The sequence below is a fragment of the Ornithodoros turicata genome, chromosome 5 (genome assembly GCF_037126465.1).
Source record: "Ornithodoros turicata isolate Travis chromosome 5, ASM3712646v1, whole genome shotgun sequence".
NCBI lineage: Eukaryota > Metazoa > Arthropoda > Arachnida > Ixodida > Argasidae > Ornithodoros > Ornithodoros turicata.
This window is the reverse complement of record NC_088205.1, coordinates 17,915,239-17,934,836: the sequence shown is the minus strand read 5'-3', so window position 1 is coordinate 17,934,836 and position 19,598 is coordinate 17,915,239. Positions and strand designations below refer to the sequence as shown.

General features: G+C 43.7%; 1 protein-coding gene across 1 annotated transcript in view; it reads right to left on the bottom strand.

Moving 5' to 3' along the window:
- LOC135394153 (tetraspanin-9-like) overlaps positions 1-19,598 on the bottom strand; it is a 46,226-nt gene that overhangs the window by 5,285 nt on the left and 21,343 nt on the right. The window contains exons 2-7 of the mRNA XM_064624711.1: positions 7,927-7,999; positions 4,764-4,955; positions 3,986-4,060; positions 3,791-3,895; positions 2,498-2,650; positions 955-1,109 (exon numbers count right to left, since the gene is read on the bottom strand). Coding sequence (XP_064480781.1) covers positions 955-1,109; positions 2,498-2,650; positions 3,791-3,895; positions 3,986-4,060; positions 4,764-4,955; positions 7,927-7,989 — 743 coding nt within the window. The 5' untranslated portion in view covers positions 7,990-7,999. The remainder of the gene's footprint in view (positions 1-954; positions 1,110-2,497; positions 2,651-3,790; positions 3,896-3,985; positions 4,061-4,763; positions 4,956-7,926; positions 8,000-19,598) is intronic.

The following is a 19,598-nucleotide window of genomic DNA, read 5'->3' as shown; positions in this document are numbered from 1 at the left end:
AAGCAACGCTGGACAAACCGTACAGCAGAACATGACAAAGTTTGCGAACCTAGCGCGCTTTCGGTTGTCAGGTGCGGACTAGTGGAATCTTCCAGCAGCGTCTCGACGTATTTCACCGGTATATGAGCGGTAGTGGACCACCGTTTTGCCTTCCGACCGTCGGCGGTCGCGCGGTATTTGAGTGCTTCATTCGCGCTCGCGCAATGCAGTATCGGCCCTACCGAGAGCCTATATGACCAGCATAATAAAATTTTGAAATTTGAATATCGTAACGAACGTTCCCGCGCAATTTGCGCACCCCTAAATTTTCCGATTTTTTAGGAAAAAAAAGTGCGCAAATTATGCGAGTAAATACGATAATTGGGTTTTGGAACGAAATTAGGGTGCTTGCTCCGAATTTAGCGTCTATTTCTATCAATTATTTGTTAATTCCTATAAACTTTGCAGATGTTGAAATATCCTTCAGCAAATATAAAATGATTGTAGCTGACAGCAACATTTGTTGTCAGAGGAGATCGCAAGGTACCATGTAACGCTGAAGTTTATAAAATACTTTTTGTACCCACATTATCCAAGAAAATAGTGTTTCGCGCTTCAAGCAGCCGTTGACTCCTTGCCGCGGAAAATCGCGGAACTACAAGTCGGTGCCGGGGAATTTTGAATTTGCCGCTGCAGAAAACCAGGGGCCTTATATAGATAACAGCATAAATCGGTAGAACGATGTCATTCGGGATGACTGTTGGCTAAGAGCGTGCTATGCGGTGAAGTTCTGTTTTTACAGTGTATGTTCAAACCTATGCAAGTAGTAGTCATATGCAAACCTTCAACATAACATATTCAATGTTGAAACTGTCACAACCCCCTTAACATAATATACTGTTACTACATGTTAGGAAAATGTTTCTTCTATGCATTTGCCCATAATTCACAGAGCAATTGAAGCATGTTCCTTGCCTAGAGCGTTTCTTTTTCCGTTTTTCGCTGGCAGTGCATAGCAGGACCATTGCAGAGATGAGGCCAAAGAGTTGAACGAATGCGAAGCTCATGCAGATGATACCGACTATGTAGAGCCGCTTCATAATCCACATGTGCAGCTTCTTGTAGCAGCCCTGCCATGAAAACACATGGATCAATATATGGTTGGTTTTCAGCATCATTCTGACCATTTTAATGAAGGATACACAACCCACCAGAAAAGTTAAAACAATTTGAAAAAGGTGTCTGAAGATAGTACAGCCATTCCCACCGCCCATTAATTGCTGGACACCTGCACAGCGTCTGGCCTCGGGTTGGTTTATTCCTTTTGTCCGAGACCTTTGTAGGCAATGTCAGCAACACCAGCGCCAGGGCAGAAAGGAATGCTTATCCAACCAAGTGGTCAACCATGTGGTCAATTTGGTTCGTATCTGCGCAGGGTCCTCGGTTGGTGTGCGAGCGACCATGCTAATTGACCGCTGACAGGTGGAATGAAAAGTGAAATTCAGGTGGACTAGAAGTCAGGACATGGAACTTGGACAGGACATCTGTCTCGCCGAAGTAAATAAATATGTATATATCGTGTTACCACTTTGACGTTTGTCTCCTTCGCTGCCCGCAAGACTCAGATAGACTCCTAACAAGCTTCCCTTAGCGACATCAGTATTAGCAACCTTAACTGTGTTCAGTCAGAGGAAATTCAGCATGTTTTTGTACAGCATGCACAAAGTATATCATCAGGAACTGCAGGAACGTCCCACAGGCCATCGTTTTGTGACCCACTCCATGTGTGTGGTACCTTCATTTTCACACGCTGCAAACAGTTAGTATGTGTCAACAAGGCTTAACCATTATTAAAGAGGCCATGAAGAGATCCTCAAAAGCTCTGTAAGCGTATGTATCACATTCCTGGCTGCTAATACATTCACCATGCAGAGTAAGAACTGAGCATTGGTTAGAATAACGGATATATTGACTAAAAACCATGGCCAACAAAAAGGCAACTGCTGCAACACGACCGAGAAACTACATGTGACGTCAGAAGCTGGTGATCTTCCCCACTGGCGGACTGACTTGGTGCAACCTTGGAGTGAGCAAATGATGCAAGTAACATCAGGACTCTTGTAGGAGGGGGGCGGAGGAGGTCGGACGGCCGCTTGACACTTTTTTTTCCACGCGAACTTCACCCGCATTGAATGCAATGTGGCAAACACCAGATCTATATCTGATAAATGTTATCTTAGAGTACCATTCTCCACCGAGAACTCTGGTGTTTCGGGAATCTCTTAGTGGTCCCTTTAAGTTTGTAATTCCAGAATTCCTGACAGTGTTCTGCCCTTGAAATTATACTACAATACCTATTTCTGGTGACATAGATGAGAGGTTGTACTTATTTATCTACTAAAAATGAAAAAAGCTAGGAAAAATTTGCCAGCTTTTTTCTTTTTTTCCCTTAACACAGCTTTGAAATTCAGGCAACCTTTGAATGTGTGTCAGTGTTTGGAGAGGTACGTGTACATACGCCTTGATTTAGGAAGTCAGGATTTCCCGCCTGCCCGCAGGCCGTGTTGTTTGAAAATTCTTCCAGGCAACACGAATGAGGCACCCAGTCATTCTTTGGCCAAGCTGCAACACGGTACCAATCTCTGTAGCCCTGCACTCCACAGCACTCGAACTGAAACAGGAAAAAGGCCGCAATGATGCTGTTGAAGTATATGCCATTCCTTGCATCACTGTGCCTTTAAAGGGGCAATAAACACATAATATACAAGGTGCACTTATTTTTAATGCACTGTAATACGTTGCCGACAGTAAACGTTTTGCAAAAAATGTCACAAAAAACGTAAATAATGGCTAAAAAACGACTGAATATACACTGCACTCTTTCGCACTCATACCTCTCTCTGCAATGCCCTGGCGACAATAGCCACATGTCATTTTGACATTGCGCACCATCAACCATTCCGAATGTGGGACACTTATACATTAATTTTGTTGTAATATCATCAAGTGAGGTAAATTCTGAACATCTTTCCACTTGTAAACCCCAAGATAACCAGTTCAATCTGTCAAAAGCCTGCAATGTTCCATTTCATGTGTGCACTATGTTTTCGGTGCCGTATTGCTCCGCGAGGTCACCGTGATGTTCCCATAACCGGTTCCCTCGTGGACCACAGCTTGTCTCATCGGGGGCCTGTCGCTGACCAGGTGAGCAAAATCTCACCCATCCCCAGCGCCTGGAAAGCAGCATTGCTATACGTTGGAACGTTGTGACACGACTCCGTTCCAGGGATGAAGGAGAGACTCATGAGGATTATACTCTTTGAATGGCATTATTTTGTGGCAAATACACTCGCTAGAAGTAAATGAATTATGTAACTGGATATCATGAGGCACATGCCTTCATGGAGTATAATACGTAATTGGAGAATGTTCGTCGAGCTGTACAACCCCCCTGTTGTTCTCCTTCAACTTCAATTATTGGACACCTGTGGATGACAATGTTCCTGATGAGTTTTTGTATGCTCACAAGCAAAAGGCTGTTTATTCCATGACCAGTGCGAATGTACTCAATACCCATGCGCATGTTGGTGCAGAGGCAGATTTTACATAAGCAGGTACTGTGCAGATGCTGTAAATATTATCCGCGCTGATGTGGGGGGAGGGTACAATGAATTTCGAATATAACCAACGACTCTCGTTCCTTATCCTTGACAGACTTAAAGGTGTGACTATGAAGGATTGTTATACCCAAGGCCTATAAGCTGTTAATGGGCGCTTAAAATAAATATTCTTTATATGTGGTGGTTTGTACCTTTGAATGTATGTGGTCCCAAACTTCAGCCAGTCCATTGTCGTTATCAGGACTATACTTCTCCTGAATCCCGACAGTCATTTCATGCATTAGGGACTGCCCAATCTGAAAAGTGAGCATAAACGTTTTGACAAAAATTACATCATCCCTACAGCTTCTGACACAATGCATGGGTGGCAGGGCACAGTTGCTTACATTTTTTCTGTACACAAATCCCAAAGTTCCAGCTGTAAACTCCAGCAGAAATATAATAATCAGCAAAACGAAGTACTGCAAAAGGGAAAAAGTGGGGTTGAATTTATCACAAAGGTAATGTAAAACACCACTTACAGCAAGAGCCTACTAAAAAGTATGAAATTCTGATCTCTGAAAATCTTGAACATAACAATTTGATATATGGAACACTTCGAGAAACTGAACACTTTGTGACGAACAATCAGATTTTACAAAATACTTCTCTGTATGACCAATCTGACATATCGAACACTTCGTTCTTGTAATAAACAAACTAATATATCGAACACTTTTATTTCAACGAACTATTCGATACATATATCAAACACTTTGTTACAACGAACTATTCGATACATATGTCGAACACTTCGTTGTAACTAACTGTTCGATACATATGTCAAACACTTCGTTACAACAAACTGTTCGATACATATGTCGAAAACTTCGTTACAACGAAGTGTTCGATACATATATCGAACACTTCGTTACAACGAACTATTCGATATATCGAATACTTCGTTACAACGAACTATTCGATACATATGTCGAACACTTCGTTACAGGGAACAATTCGATATAACGAACGCTTCGTTACAACAAAGAATTCGATATATCGAACATTCCGTTACAACGACCAATTCGATATATCGAACACTTAGTTACAAAATTCGAAATTGCAAAACAGCTTCAATACGTGGGTGCTAACAGTACTTCCGTAAGAAACTACGAATGTGCATACCAGGCAGAGTAGGCATTTACTTTGAAACCATGCTCCACAGCATCCGAGGAATGCAAGCAAAAATGTGACTACTCCTGCAGTAAGGCACAACCCATCGGCACTGAGCACTCTGTGTGTTGGCAGCACATTGGAGTATCCGCCGTATGCTAAGTGAAGCCAGATGCCAACCCCCGTCATGCCACAGCCTAGAATCTGGAGAGAAAAAACAGAATGATATGGAAATGTCTCAATTAGATCAAGTGGGTAAAGCAAACGATAGATTAACCAGACGTTACACAACGTCACCTCTCGTTAATTTCGTGAAGGTACTCTACCCGCCATTTTATTAACGCTATGCCACGCGAAAGCGACATCCCGCGATTTTGCGATTTTGTAGACTATGGTCAGAAGGTTGTTTGATGGCATGTACATGCCACCATGTTGCTGCCAGGAAAACCACTTAAATGTTTTATCCGACCTGGGACTCCACAATCTCTCGAGACAAGGTCACGACTATAGAGATGGTCGTGGACAAGGTATACAATGTCACACGATGACAAGTCAGTCGTGAGAGTAAGTCGCCCATATATGTAACGGCGTATTTTGCTCTTGTAGTAATCAGAACGGTACCTCACCACTATGCTGGGATATTAACAGAACTTTCTTTTTTCCCACTTTAGAATTTCTTCTTATTCAACCCCATGCATCTATGCAGAACAAATCATATTCGTGTAGCACTGATGTCATTTTGCAGCTGAGTCACGGGTTTGTCATGCGGACGTCCTGTGGAAAAGAGCATGTATCTACTGGACGACTAATTTCCTAAAATTAACGTTTTTATTTGATATTTTCGCGTAAATGCGTTACAGCGGAATTGGACGGGACCATTATTGGAATCCACCCTCTTTCTCAAAAATCTTGAAACGATCACGTACTTTGAGATATAAATCGCCAAACTACGCACTTCACGAGCGCAAAAACGACATCGTTTCAGCTTATCCGGCTCGGAAGGCGGTCTATCTGGCTAACAGATCAGCGTTTATTCCAATCAGCTCGATCGCTACAAAACAGCCCTCCGACGCGAACGCACTTTCCCTATTTTTTGCGGTCGAGAAGTGCGTAGTTCTGGTTTCGCCTCATTTGCAAGCCAAAGCTTGGTAATTTATATCTCAAAGTACGCGCTCGTTTCAAGATTTTTGAGAAAGAGGGTGGATTCAAGTAATGGTCACCTCCAATTCTGCTGTCTCGCATTTTCGCGAAAACTTTTAATTAGAAAGTCAATTAATGATTTTTTTGTGATTAGTCATCCCCATCCAGTAGTTACACGCTCTTTTCCACAGGACGTCCGCCTTGCCGCGTAGCCCTCCGTAAAAATGGCACCAGTGCTGCTCCCACAACTTGAAAAACAAAAAATCTGCCGTATAAAAATCCACCCTGTATAACGGACGCACCAATGTATTTGTCCAGAAGCGGAGGACAAGGAAATGTAGACGTTGTCCATTCTTATACGTACATGCGCTGCGGAAAAGCCTTGTCTAAAGAATGAAGTCTTGCTCGACGGTATGTGATGACAGCAAGCAGCTAGTAAAAGGAAGCCATTGTTCTATCCCTGTATGATTGACATCTGGCCAACAACAACGAGAAGACGTGAATGTTTTCAAGCTTTGCATTTTTTATGGACTGCCAATGGGTGCAAAACCCTGTGGCGTATATGGCGGACGTCATACTTTAGACGGTGTTCTTCGAAGTAACGGTGCTTCGATATAGCAAACTTGGCTTTATTGTTTTTCTTCAGTCATGACGGTTCATTGCAATGCATTGCAACATGTTTTAAAAGTAAAGAAGTAACAAACCTTTGATAGTATGCATGCCTTGCGGTACAATACTGAGAATAAATGGGCACGTTCATTGTTTCTTGCGCGCAACCGATAAATTTTCACGTACGATTTCCTCCGTTAAAAGATGATAATTTTGTGGTTTACGTCGACCACCATGACCGTGATAACAAAAACTATTGAAGTAAACTGTCTAGTTGTTACCAGTACAAGATGTTCCACTGGCTCGTGCTATCGGTATAGTACCCGGCATGTGCTTTATACAGGGTGTTTTTATTTCATTATATTTTTTAGGCTGTGAGAGTACAGCACTGATGCCATTTTTGCGGGCGCGTGACGCGGCCTGGCGAACATTTTAATTAGATGCTTTTGTAGAAGTGCGAGACAGCAGCGTTGGAACCAGCCATTGTTGTGCTTCTGTATGATTAACATCTGGCCGATAACAACCAGAACGCGGGAATGTTTTGCTAGATAAAGCGTTGCGTTTCTTATGAATTGCCAACCAGTAACATATGGCGGACGTCGTGCTTTAGTCGGTGGTCGTCGAAGTAAGCGGGTTTAATATAGCGAACTTAAATTCGTTTTTCTTCAGTCATAACGGTTCATCGCATTTCAATTCGCTTCAAAAGTCATAAAAGTAACAAGCCTCCTTTTTATGCCCATTGTAGTGACTACAATATTATCTTAAATAATAAGCATGCCTCGTGCCGCTTGGGACAAAAGTTTACGGAACACCATGGAGTCGCATTTCTCCATTGGTGACATCCTAGCAGCAAACTGAGAGATGGATAGAATAGCTAGTCAATTCAATAATTGGGGTTTTACGTCGCGAGACAACTGAGAATATAGCCAGTCGCCCGTTTCTTATTCGATTTCTTCCTGGTACTGACAGGGGACCGCTCCGATGAAGAAATGCGCCAGTGCCATGTTCCGTGAACTTTTGTCCCAAGCTATACCACGATACTGATCATAAATTGGCACATAACGGTTATTTATTGCCTCTTCCGCGCAACCGCTAAATTTTTGCGCACGATTTTCTCCGTTAAAAGCTGATAATTTCGTGGCTTCACTTCGCGAGGCAACTGTATGACCGTGATAACAACAACTACTGAGGTAAATTGTCTAGTCGTTACCAGTATGAGATGTTCCTAATGGGTCGAGCTACCGGCATGTTCTTCTGTGTAACGACTGGTGTATTTTTGTATAATTTTACTTTGTCCCAGAACCCGTCTGCCCTAACCTTAATATAGCATGCAAATATGCGAACGTGTAACTTTCTCCTACTACTACATTGTATTGATAGATAAGTATATATAATTATGTTGCGTTTCGTGCGAAATGGTTCTTACCCAAAAGAGCAGGTTGTAGCAGCAGAGGGTATGCCGCACACACGTGTAGCCGGTCTTACCCATGGCTCTGCACCTGCAAGAGGAAGATACTTTTTGGCATAAGAGGCATTCGAAAATTGTGCCCATTAAATCCAGAACAACAACAAAAATGGTTTTGGACACGTGGTCACTGTCACGTGGTCCTATGAAGCTACGGACGTACTTACAGTGGTTAGCCCTTATAAAGCCTTAAAATATAAATGATTCCAATAACCGTTACCGTGTCGGATTATGTGAGATGCTACAAGATTACTCTTGTACTGCATGCAAGTAATTACCGACAGATTTTCCTTCTGTTCCAATACTCTCGTTCATCACAACTGATTATGTGACTGATTTGATATGAAGTTTCCTGTGGCGCGAGGATTATGTGACAAAAGCGTCACAATCATTAGATGCATGACAATTCGCATGAACCTTTAAACACGTCACACCTAACCCTTTAAATACCATGCCAATGATGAGAACGGTGCCCAGAAGAAGAACAGTCTCTGTCCGAAATATCGGCGGCTTCTGTCCTGAGGCAACTCCCTTCCTACATCTCTACCGGTTCGCTGCATTTCTACCCATCTATACAATGATTAGCAGACGTTCAGGACATTGTATCGAAAGTATGCCCATGCATTCGCCGTAATTGTTTTTAAAACTATGCTCTTTCGACTTGTTTTACATCCTGGATCTGCTGCCCCGTTTTTGTTTCTTTATCCTTCACAATTTTGTTTCGCTTTTTATTTTCTCTGCCATTTCTTATGCCATCACGTACTACTCTACGAATCTTGCTTTATTGATTATATTGTTATTGTATACTGTTGCCGTGCATATTGAATGCTCATATCGCATGCGTTATTTATTGGGGAGCCCTAACTCTAGTTTGCCACTCGCTCTTTCTGCTAATATAACATGCGCACTAAATGAAATAAAGAATCGAATGCCCGTACAGTGATCTTGAACCAGCCCATCCTCCGCTTCGTCGCTCGATTTGGCATTTGAGAATTTCGCAATTGCCGAACTAGAGTGCCTTCATTGTAATTCATCCCGAGAGACGGTATCTGTACTCCAAATATACGTGCTGAAAGGGAAAGCAGAACTTCACTAATGAGAACTAATTATGCTTCGTTCCAGGATTATCCTTAAAATATTCTGCCATTCCTTTGTGTTTTCCAAGTTTCGAATTTTTCTTTTGGTGGATAGAGAAGACAGGAGAGGCCCGTATGCGAAGCTCTAATAATGAACCCTCCATTAAGCCTAATTAAGAAAAATGTGTCACAATGGGAAAAGATCGTTGTATTATTCCCACGAATTACGAACGCCACTTCTTTTATTCGGTTTTGGTCCTAGTCTTTTTTTTTTTTTTTTTTTTTGTTTCGTTTCCCGGGGTATACGGTCATCTTCCGAAATTAACTGGCCGGCCATTCGCGAAGATAGTGATATAGGCTTCTTCCATGTATGTGCAGCATAAACATAGAAAACAATTTTCCTTTTTTCTTCGCAGATGTTCAGCAGAACGGAGTGATGTTCGAGTATGATCACCTGTTTAAAAAAACACCCTGGTCAGATACCGAAAAGCAGACGACATGTAGTCGTAGGAATCGGAAAGGAATCCGATTAAATGGCCCCCAAAAGAAGAAGCTGTGACGAACGACCAGCTGAACGTTGGTGAGAAAAGTCAGTAAGAAAGGGTACCGCTAACACAGTGGGATGAGGGGACGTCACACCATTCACTTCACGCATTACGGAGCAAGGAACTTATACGCAAGGAAGTGGCGGATGTGCACTTCCTATGCGCCGGACGTGACTCTGCGTGTAGCGCGTGCGCAGCATGAACACGCTATACAGCTAAAACTATCTATTGTCGGCAGTGAACCGTCTCTTATCAAGCTACTGCCAAGGATAATCCAAACTTTAAAGGGACCACGAAGAGATTCCCGAAAAATTAGAGTTCTCGGTGAAGAATGGTTCTCGAGGATGACTTTTATCCGAAATATGCGCGATTTTTTGCCATATTGCATTCAACGCAGGCGCAGTTCACGCGCGAAAAAAGCGGCCGCCCCCCCACACCCCTACTAGAGTCACTACACCCTACAAGCGGCCTGACGACACTTGCATCATTTGCTCGCTCCGAGATCGCTCCAAGAAAGCTCGCCACTGGCTCGCCAGTGGAGAAGGTCACCTGCTTCTGACGTCAAAATTTATTCCCCTTAGCGCCGGCAGTGGTCGAGTCGCGGCAGTCCCCTGTTTTGGCCGGGGGTTCTTCGAACCAATACTCGGTTCATACTCCGCTATTGTGAATGTATTAGCGCCTAGAAATAATAAATGCGTTACCATACTTTCCGGTGTATAACGCGCCCGTTATATACAGTAAAAAAGTGCTCTGAAGAGGTCCTGCGTGTTATCTAATGGTACGCGTTATACACGAAAATATTTTCCTACAGAGTTTATTTTCTGGTCGGTGTCGTACAAATTCTAGCCTCTTCCCGGGTGTGCTGTGAGTTTCTCACAAATCTCTTAGGGTCAGTTGACAAAGCCGGCGAAAGGGCGTTGGACTTCATAAAAATTAATGACGCTGCTTAAGGATGCTATTGAGCAGTCAACAATCCCGATTTCATTTCAGAAGGCTGGCGTGATTGAGAAGGGACGCAAAACTAAATATGTTTCAAATAAAGCACACGCCTGCATTTGCGGTGCGCGTTATACATGGAACTTTTTTTCAAATTCGGCCCGTTTTTAGGGGTGCGCGTTATACACGAGTGCGCGTTAGACACCGGAAAATACGGTACATATACAGAGGTTTTGATGACGTCACGTGGTTGACTTCTTTGAGGCGACAGGCCTAAAGGACTCGCTATGACCCCAGCAGCGCCCTCGGACACTCCCACCACCACGATCACGTCCAGCATCGTCATCGCCACTTCGATCTTTCACGTCATCTTTCATCGTCATCACTGATCATTGTCACCACTCATATTAGACCCCTAGCTATGGGGTAGCGTTCCACTCCTAGAGTGGAAAACCTCCCCACTTCATCATCACAATATATATGTTGTTGTTGTTGATGACCTCTCTATATGGTCCCTTTAAATATTTTAACCGGAAAAGTGAAGTAGAGTAAAAACCGTGCACAAAATAAAATAAAGCTACCAGTGTGTCTTCGCAGCTGTGAGACTTATGTCAGCAGGGGGTTATTTCTGTGTTTCTCAGTCTGTATGTGCCCTAGCACCGAGAAGCAACTGCGGCTATGAGCAGTGGACGGACGGGGTTAGCGACAACTAATACGCGTCCTTGGTCGACTTCATGGGAAATTATGGAGATATTCGTTTGGAATGTTCGTTTGGAAGTCTGCCGGAGGACACAGGGAAAACCTGCCAGCACCCGCCACTGTTCAGCATATATGAATGGAGCTACCACTGATGAGCAGGATGCTGCACTCAATGATCCATGCCGATGATTTGGGTTATAGGGTGAAGTTAAAGCAGTGTATGGTCAGAAACAGGGTATTTCAGACGTAGTACGTAGTAGTATTTCAGACGTTGTATGGGGCATGAGCTATTAATGCACTATAAGCTCAGCTAAAAATTTAATCGTGATGTTGGCAATAATTTGGTTAATCTAATGTTCGAAGGTTGGAACAAACAGAAGCTGACCGGAAGGCAAACAACACATGAACAACAACAGCTTGTGTTTGCTTTCGTCTACGTCTACAACCTTCAAACGTGATGAGCTGGCAACAATCTCATACAGCAGAGCTTATTTCTCATATTGTGTTCGTCTGTTTGTATGTTCCAGCCTCAGAACAGTTAATTTCCTTCGTGCTCACCAGATGCCTCTGCCTCGGATACTCCTATGTTGTATCACGTATGTGTGTATGAGAAGACATGTAGGAATGAGTATGTGTCCCGCTGGTTGAATGAGTCTCCTTGCCAATTCGTTAGAAAGCAGATGCCAGCGTGACCTAATTGGTAGGGCACTTAACCGGCAATCAAGAGGTGCGTCGTCCAAATCCCAAGGCTGTCTGGCTTTTTCCACAACTGCCATATTATACTGTTCATGTAGGGCGTTAAGGGTTGTGCTGTGTTTGTCTGCGCCAGCCTCAGAACAGTTACTACTTTCCACCAAGCTCATACATTTTAGTTGGTTATTTAACTCGGTAAAAACAGATTCTGAAATAGTCGGTAATACAGAAACCAAAGGGGTTGTGACACTTGGCACCGAGTTGGCTAATATAAGTCCAAAAGACTAAGATGAAGAAATAGACTGATAGACATCCCGGCCTGCGTCTCCGCCAGTGTGGCCACCGCGAGTTATGTCACGTGCTTACGAGAACCAATAGGAACGAACGCAGCTCTTGTGCCGTCAAAGCGCGACGCCGGGGTAAATGCAGACTTGTACGTATCTTAAGTACGTACTCAAAATACGGTATTTTAAACACTTTTTCCAGTATTTTGGTACTCTACTCAATACTTTTGCGACAAGTGTTTTTATAGTATTTAAAATACATTTTTTTCTTCAGTATTTGCTACTCAGTTCTCAAAATATTTTTCTTCATAGCCAAGCCGTATCCGGCACACCAAAGCAATAAACATATGCACCAGAAGTTGAAAGACCCGAGCTGACACACCGGTGGGATTACGAAGTTTTGTGTCAGGACACCTCTATAAAGCTTACTTGACTTCCATAGTTCACCAAACATTATTTGACACAGAGACCTTGCAAAGATATGCTTAAGTATGGCGGATGAAGTTTATTCCTTTCATTTGAACGTTCAAAGTACACGTTTCACTTACTGCTAAGACTAAAGTACTTTATAGAGTATGTTAAATACTTCTTAGAGTATTTAGTACTTTACTCGACTTACTTTCGGTTTTGAGTATTTTGTACTTATTTTAAATGCTTTTTACGCGGAGTATTTAGTATCTTATTTTAGCTACCGTAATTTCACGCGTATTAGCCGGGGCTTATGCGCGATTTTTTTTCTCACGGGCGCTCTGCGGCTTATCTACCGGTGCGGCTTATCTGATGACTATTTTTCCCTGGTATTTTGGGCCGCAGTGTCTGTGGAACAGCACCGCCCTTCCTATGCACAAGCAATGTGCAACATGGTCGTGTCAGCATTCGAGTACACTGACCATCCTGGTGCCTTCCCCCAAGCAGCTTTAACGAAAGTGGTGACAGTGATTCATGTCTTCTAAAAGGCCATTGATCCGTCGATCCATGAAAAACACACAACAAGAGCAGTCCGATCTTGGTAGAACAACTGACCTCCTTTGTTGTACACCACGCCGACCCCGGAGTATAGACAACAGGGTTTATGGCCTTCTCTATGGTCTCCTTTGTCCCACAAATTCGTCGCTTCGTAATGCCCGTGGCTTATCTGCGAGTGCGGCTTATCTGCCCGAAAATTTTCAAAATGTTCCTAAAAACGGGTCCTGCGGCTTATCTGCGGTGCGGCTTATACGCGTGAAATTACGGTACTTTTGCGCAGTATTTTGTACATGTCTGATTAAATGCACCTTTTTCACATACGCGTCTCTCCTAGCGGCTTTCCAGCAAACCACGCTCGGAGCGCGTGAAAACAAATCCACGTGGGTAACACAGAGGACCATAACCGGTCCGGAGTGGGACCGACGAGCTCGCGCCGTTCGGGTGGTCTTTCCACTAGTCCCCACTTCTGTCGTCCCCATACTGCGCCATGACGAAGTAAACCCTCTCCGGCGCCCCATGGTCATGCGTATAAGTCGTTGTGAAAAAGGTCCATTCAACGGTTTCTATCTCGCCACCTATGGCATGTAGAAAAATAATATTTCCCCCCTTCAATACGCACCCTCTTGTATATTTATTTATCTATTTATTTATAATACTTCTGGCGATTGCCATAGAAGGAGGGGCAAATACACACGTCCAATATTAGTGCAATTGCAATGGAAATGGAAAAGAAATGTTAAAGGAGATGAAAGCACAAAAAAGCGAAACCAGTCACACATCCTGACCTGTCAAGTAATCAAAAAAGGCTGCGTTAAATGAAGACAACGTGCTGATATATCTGCTGATGAATCACACGTAGCATTGTGTCACTCACAATCACGGTGTTGAACAGAACTCGAACACTTATTTTTGCCGGAACCGAACCCGAATTTTCGTGACACTGTAGAACACGAACCGGAGCAGAACCAGAAAAAATAGTAGCGGTAACCGGTTTGCAACAAAAGTTTCGGACATAAAAGACATCAGCATAAGTGTTCAAGTGTCTCTCAATCCCCGAACGGGGTCACATTAGTCTCCATATCACGAATTTCGCAAATTTTCACCTGGCATTAAACGAGGACGTATAGCGCGTATGTTTTCTGCATCTATTTTTAACACGTTGAAGCGCAGCTGTCCTTGTGAGCGCCGCGGCTTGCACCCCACTCACGCGCTACAGCGTCTGCTCCAGAGGAGACGCCACGCGGACGAATGAAGCAGGAATGGAGTAGGCCAGTTGTGTAGCTCTATAGGACGAATATGTGCGATCCCGAACCCGAAGAGAACCCATATTTTTTGCGGTTCGATACCCTGCTCACAGCCCCTTTATTGTAGGCCTCACACGACTTCACTGGCCGGAATACATAAACGGAATGAGGAAAAAATGAAACGTAACATGAAAATAAATGAAACACGGAATTTAGTGTACACATTAACGAGTCCGTGTCATCTGGAGGAAGCATCGAAGTGAAACCCGCCGCGCAGGCATTCCCTCGACGGCCGAAATGAGATCCTCTTTTTCGGCACGTCTTCAATGTAAATTTATAACGAGAGTGGAGAAAAAAAAATTATTCGCAGCTGCTGGTTCCCGAAGCCCCGTTCCCAAAGCCCAAAAGGAACTGTTTCCCGAGTTTGAGGTTGACTTTTTTCTTATATACGTCGACAACTTTCTTGGATGAGATGAAAGGGGCTGGAAAATCAATATTAACCTCGTGACTGCGGTTCGTATTCCGTATCTGTACCCCTTAGGAGAGATGGAACAAAGAACACATTTTTGTGGAAAAGACACATCGTTCGTTTCTTTGCTCTTATAGAGTGTTCGTACACCTTCAGGCCTTTTATCGGGCAATGATTCATTCTGCCCAGGGATTTCTCGGACACTGGGATTGCACACACTAGTCCAGCGGAGTTAAAAGATAAGTCATGCGATCTTTCGCAAAATAAAGCCCGTGTGCGCAATTCGAAACAAAATATGCAGCAACCAAGAAGGAAATTACTTAGATAAATGAGGCGATGCAAGTATAGTTGTGGTGGTAGCGTGCTAATTCCGAGTGATCTGCCTTCTGGGCGGCATGTTGCTCGAGGCGGATCGTGCGTCCTGGGCAGACTTCACGGCGGCACATCGAAACCGGGTAGCACGTGTGTGCTTCCCGTCTCCCCAAAGGACAGAAAGTTTCCGCTGAAGTTACACGCCTTGAACGTCAACATGCGCGAACGTCTTTTTTTACGAATACGCTGCACCAATGTCTCCCACCAGAGGCTGTTGCCATCAACGAGTCATTATCCGCTTAAAAAAGAAAGAAAGAAGCATTGTTCCCAGAGACGGATCCGATACAGGGCCCTCATTCAAACAAATGATGCTCACGAATAGCTAAGACAGGCGTACCAGTATAGACCACATTCATCAAAACTCGCTCAATCTCAACTCCCCCACTCATCATCTCGAACCACAATGGCACAGACATTATTTTATTCCTTATAAAGAAAATAATGACCTCCTATTTTTGGATCATCACGCTACACAGAGCAGCGGAAATACACTTTAATCGCAAACCGAAAGACAAAAAAGAACCGGGAGAGCGCAACGAAACAATAAAAGTTTCGTAGTAAAACACCGGCATAATGAAAGGAGAAACTGCGCGGAAGTCGAGGGGATAAAAACATTAGAGGTCGGGGGAGTGCATTCCAGGTTGCCACCCGACATACGAGCCTCCCATTGAAAAACAACGCCACGCCAAACGAACAGCCTTTGTTCCGCGCTCATTCAATACAGATGATAGCACTGGCGCTGTCGTCTGCTAGCATATGAAGACTTCCGGGACGCATAAAGTAGCCAGGAAGGTTACAATCATTTATCCAATCTAGCGCCTCATTGAGATCGAGATCTCCTGCATATTCCGGGTACAAAATCGCACTATACTCTAATTTTTCGCAGTAGAAAGAATGGGCAATATTTCTGTAGGATTTCCAACCCAAATGAAAATTGAACATTCCCGAATGTTATTATGGCCGCTGGTAGAAAACAGCACAAATGTGACGGGCTGTTTCACGCAGGAACACGAAGAAAAGGGCGGGGTCCCTGTTTTGCGATATGCAAAAATCAACTAATGTTTAAACCAGGAAGCAGAAAAAAAAAAACACTGACGCCCTCTTTGTTGTTCACACACATTCGCGAGCAAAATGTCACATGGAAACTCCTATATACCCCAACTCTCTGCAAGACTTCAGGGGCAAGGAAAGAAAAAGAGCGGTAGATAAAAAGCACGAAAAAAACAACAACAAAGAAATGTTCAAAAAAACACTCCGGCGCATTCCACGCCTGAGTGCGTACCATGTATGTGGCTTTTCGTGGGCGAGTGGGCGGTATATTATTCCTCTCCTCTTAGTGGAAAGGAGGAGATCATTGAAAGTAACTGTGGGGCGAAAAAAAAGGATGCAGCACCGAAGCAACAGGCGAGACAGTATTTCTTCAACTCCCATCACTCCTCGTACTTGGGTGACGGACTCAATCGTCGCTGCAATCGCTGCTTTTGGTGCGAGCTGAAGTTTGAGGGGACTCGGAGGTCTTCGACCCGTTTGAAGGCAAATGTTTCGGTTTCTTGCTGCGAATTGCGCTTGGCTTTTGCGAGAATAGGGCAATTGTGAACTTTATCTCTTTTTGCGACGGGGCACGGAAGAATGAAGTATTTTTGACTGCTTTTTATTTATGTGTATACCTGCGGCCGCTCCTTATGAAGCGGGCGACGAGCTTACCTCCCTGGTACCACGACACAAATCTATAAAGAACGTGAGATTTCCACGTTATTTGAAATTCGAGCATCAACAAAATAGCTCAACTTCAACTCACACTTAATGTATGGTATACTGCGTTGTCAACTTTTCTCTCTCTCTCTCGTTAGGTTTCCTACATCGCATCTCCGACGTAAATAAATTTACTCGACATTAAGTTATACGAGGTAGTTGGCTCGATGTGGAGCTTAGATTTCACACGACATTCAAAAGCTTCCATTTGTACCGACTGAAAAACGAAGTTGAAAAAAAAAAAAAAAGAGTAAGACCCATTAGCGCCTCACATTCAGATGTTCCAAAAACAAACAAAAAAGGCACATCTTAGCAATACTGAAAACAATCACGAGACACTTTTAGCCCGGCTCGCGGATTTTGATTTGATTTGATTTGACTTTACTGGCGCATGGATATCAAAGGCCCGGCTCGCGGACACCTATGACGTGAATACAATTGTGCTTCATAATGTCTAAGTCACTCGAAACACGTATGCGTCATCCGTTTGCCCGTTTACCTCGAGAACTTGGAAGCTTCACCGAACGAAGTTCCGCATGAACAATCGGCACATAGCTCGCCCGTTACTGGTGGAGTCCGTCCCCGAAAGACGTCAACGCATTACGAAATGCGTCTCTATATCCCCCAGCAGTATCGAAACGCCCCCTAAAACGCGATTCCGGCTACTGACCCGGTGGTACACGAACCAGATGGCTTCTGTCTTCACTCTTGCTAGACGCGCAGGATATAAGTTTCGGGCAAGACAACAAGACCCCCTCCTTGTGCAACCACATAAGAAGGTCGATACAGCGTCTGCACATGCACAGTATGTAGGCCAAGCCAGTGTACGCGTGTCTCGCTTATACACGCACCACGGTATACTGCTTCGAAGTGCTTAAAAGCACAGCTTCATAACTTTTCTTTATTCTTTTATCCGGAATAAAGTAATAAAATAATGTCACGAATGGGAGTGAGATATGTGCGGCTTTTCAAAGGGGGCGGAGCCGCAAAATACGATTTTTTTTAAATTCAGTGCTAGCGCCGCGGAGCAACTGTGGCTATCAGCGGCGTACAGACGTGGACAGGTGGAGAGAGGACAGCAGGAAGGAGTGGGGGACAAGGGTGTTAGTATGCGTCTTGGGCAGACTTCAGGGGGAACTGTGCAGACATTCGTCTGGAAAGTCTTCGGAAAACCCAGGGAAAAACCTCAGACAGCACAGCCGGTGACAGGATTCCTGGAAAGCGATCATCCTAACCACTATACCACGGGAGCGGGTGCAAAAATAAGAAAAAGCGCCGTAATGTGTAGCGGAACGTTTTTGTTTCTCCGGCAACAACGTGGTCACATTTCCCTACACAGATTTTACACACATTTTCTTTCCTCACATTTTTCTAGACAGATTTTACAGGAGCGTTGTTTGTTCATTGGCTTGTCTCATGAGATAGCCAGCCTCAGACAACTGTACGATGAAGTGGAAAGCGAAGCTAATTAGCATTAGTGATCATGTTAGCTACAATATAATTAACTATTATTGATAACAGAATTACAGAGAAAGAGGCGCATCGTTAATTATCCATAGCTTTTACGTTCTAATTACGAAGAAGAAAAAGTGGAAACAGACAGCTCCATCGACAGAGTTTATATTACAGTACAGCTCTCGTCAACCTTAACACCGAAAAAAAACAATATGGTCTCGTTTCCGAGCGCGACTACAGCAATCCTTGGGGCCATAAGGAAATCTTAATTGAAGAAAATTATTGTATTAGTTTAATGCAAGGATTTTGTTCACTTAACATTCCCTCAGTGCCCCCAGGGTGGCTGCTATCGCGCTCGGAAATGAGACTGAAATTTTTCGAGTATTATTATTAAGTTGATGGGAGCTGTACATACATGTATGAGGGGGAGCCGTGAGGGGAACCGCGAGAAATGAGAATAAGCGAGACTGAGAAATGAGAATAAGCGAAAGAGGACACGCCAAGGGAACTGTTAGTTACACGAAGTGGTACAAATGGAAGCTCCGCTTTCCTCAGGGCTATCGGGATGATGGATCGGAATTCGTCTTGGTGACGTTCGCCGGAACGATGAGTCCACCTGTATCAGTACATCACTGTAACTACTAACAACCCCTTTAACTAGTAATAGATTTATTCTACATCACTGTAAACTTCCCCAAAGAGTCTCGCTTGTTTTTCTCTATATCTAAGATAGATCTAAAACGTGATGTCGCATTCCTCAAAATTAAAAATGAATTTTGTGCAACGACCACGTCCAGTTGCTTGAATTCGTTAATTTCTGAGCGTTTGAGGCTTACGTGTTTGTGTCGTCCCTAATTGTGGTTCGCCTCGGCCAATTCTCGTTGTTAACCACGTTAAGTACAGCAGAAAAAAAAATTGGGGAGAATGAAATTTGGCGGCATAAATTACGTAATAAACACAACACAAAAATACAAGCTAGCAGGTGTAACTGTGAGGCGGGCAACATACCATTGAGGAAAACGCGTTAAAACTAGAGATGCAAAATTTCCGGAAATTTTGAATCGCTCGAAAAAAAAACGTTCTTTTTCGGGTTTTTTTTTCCGAAGAATTGGAAAAAATGGAAACAAACGCGGTTGCTGCTG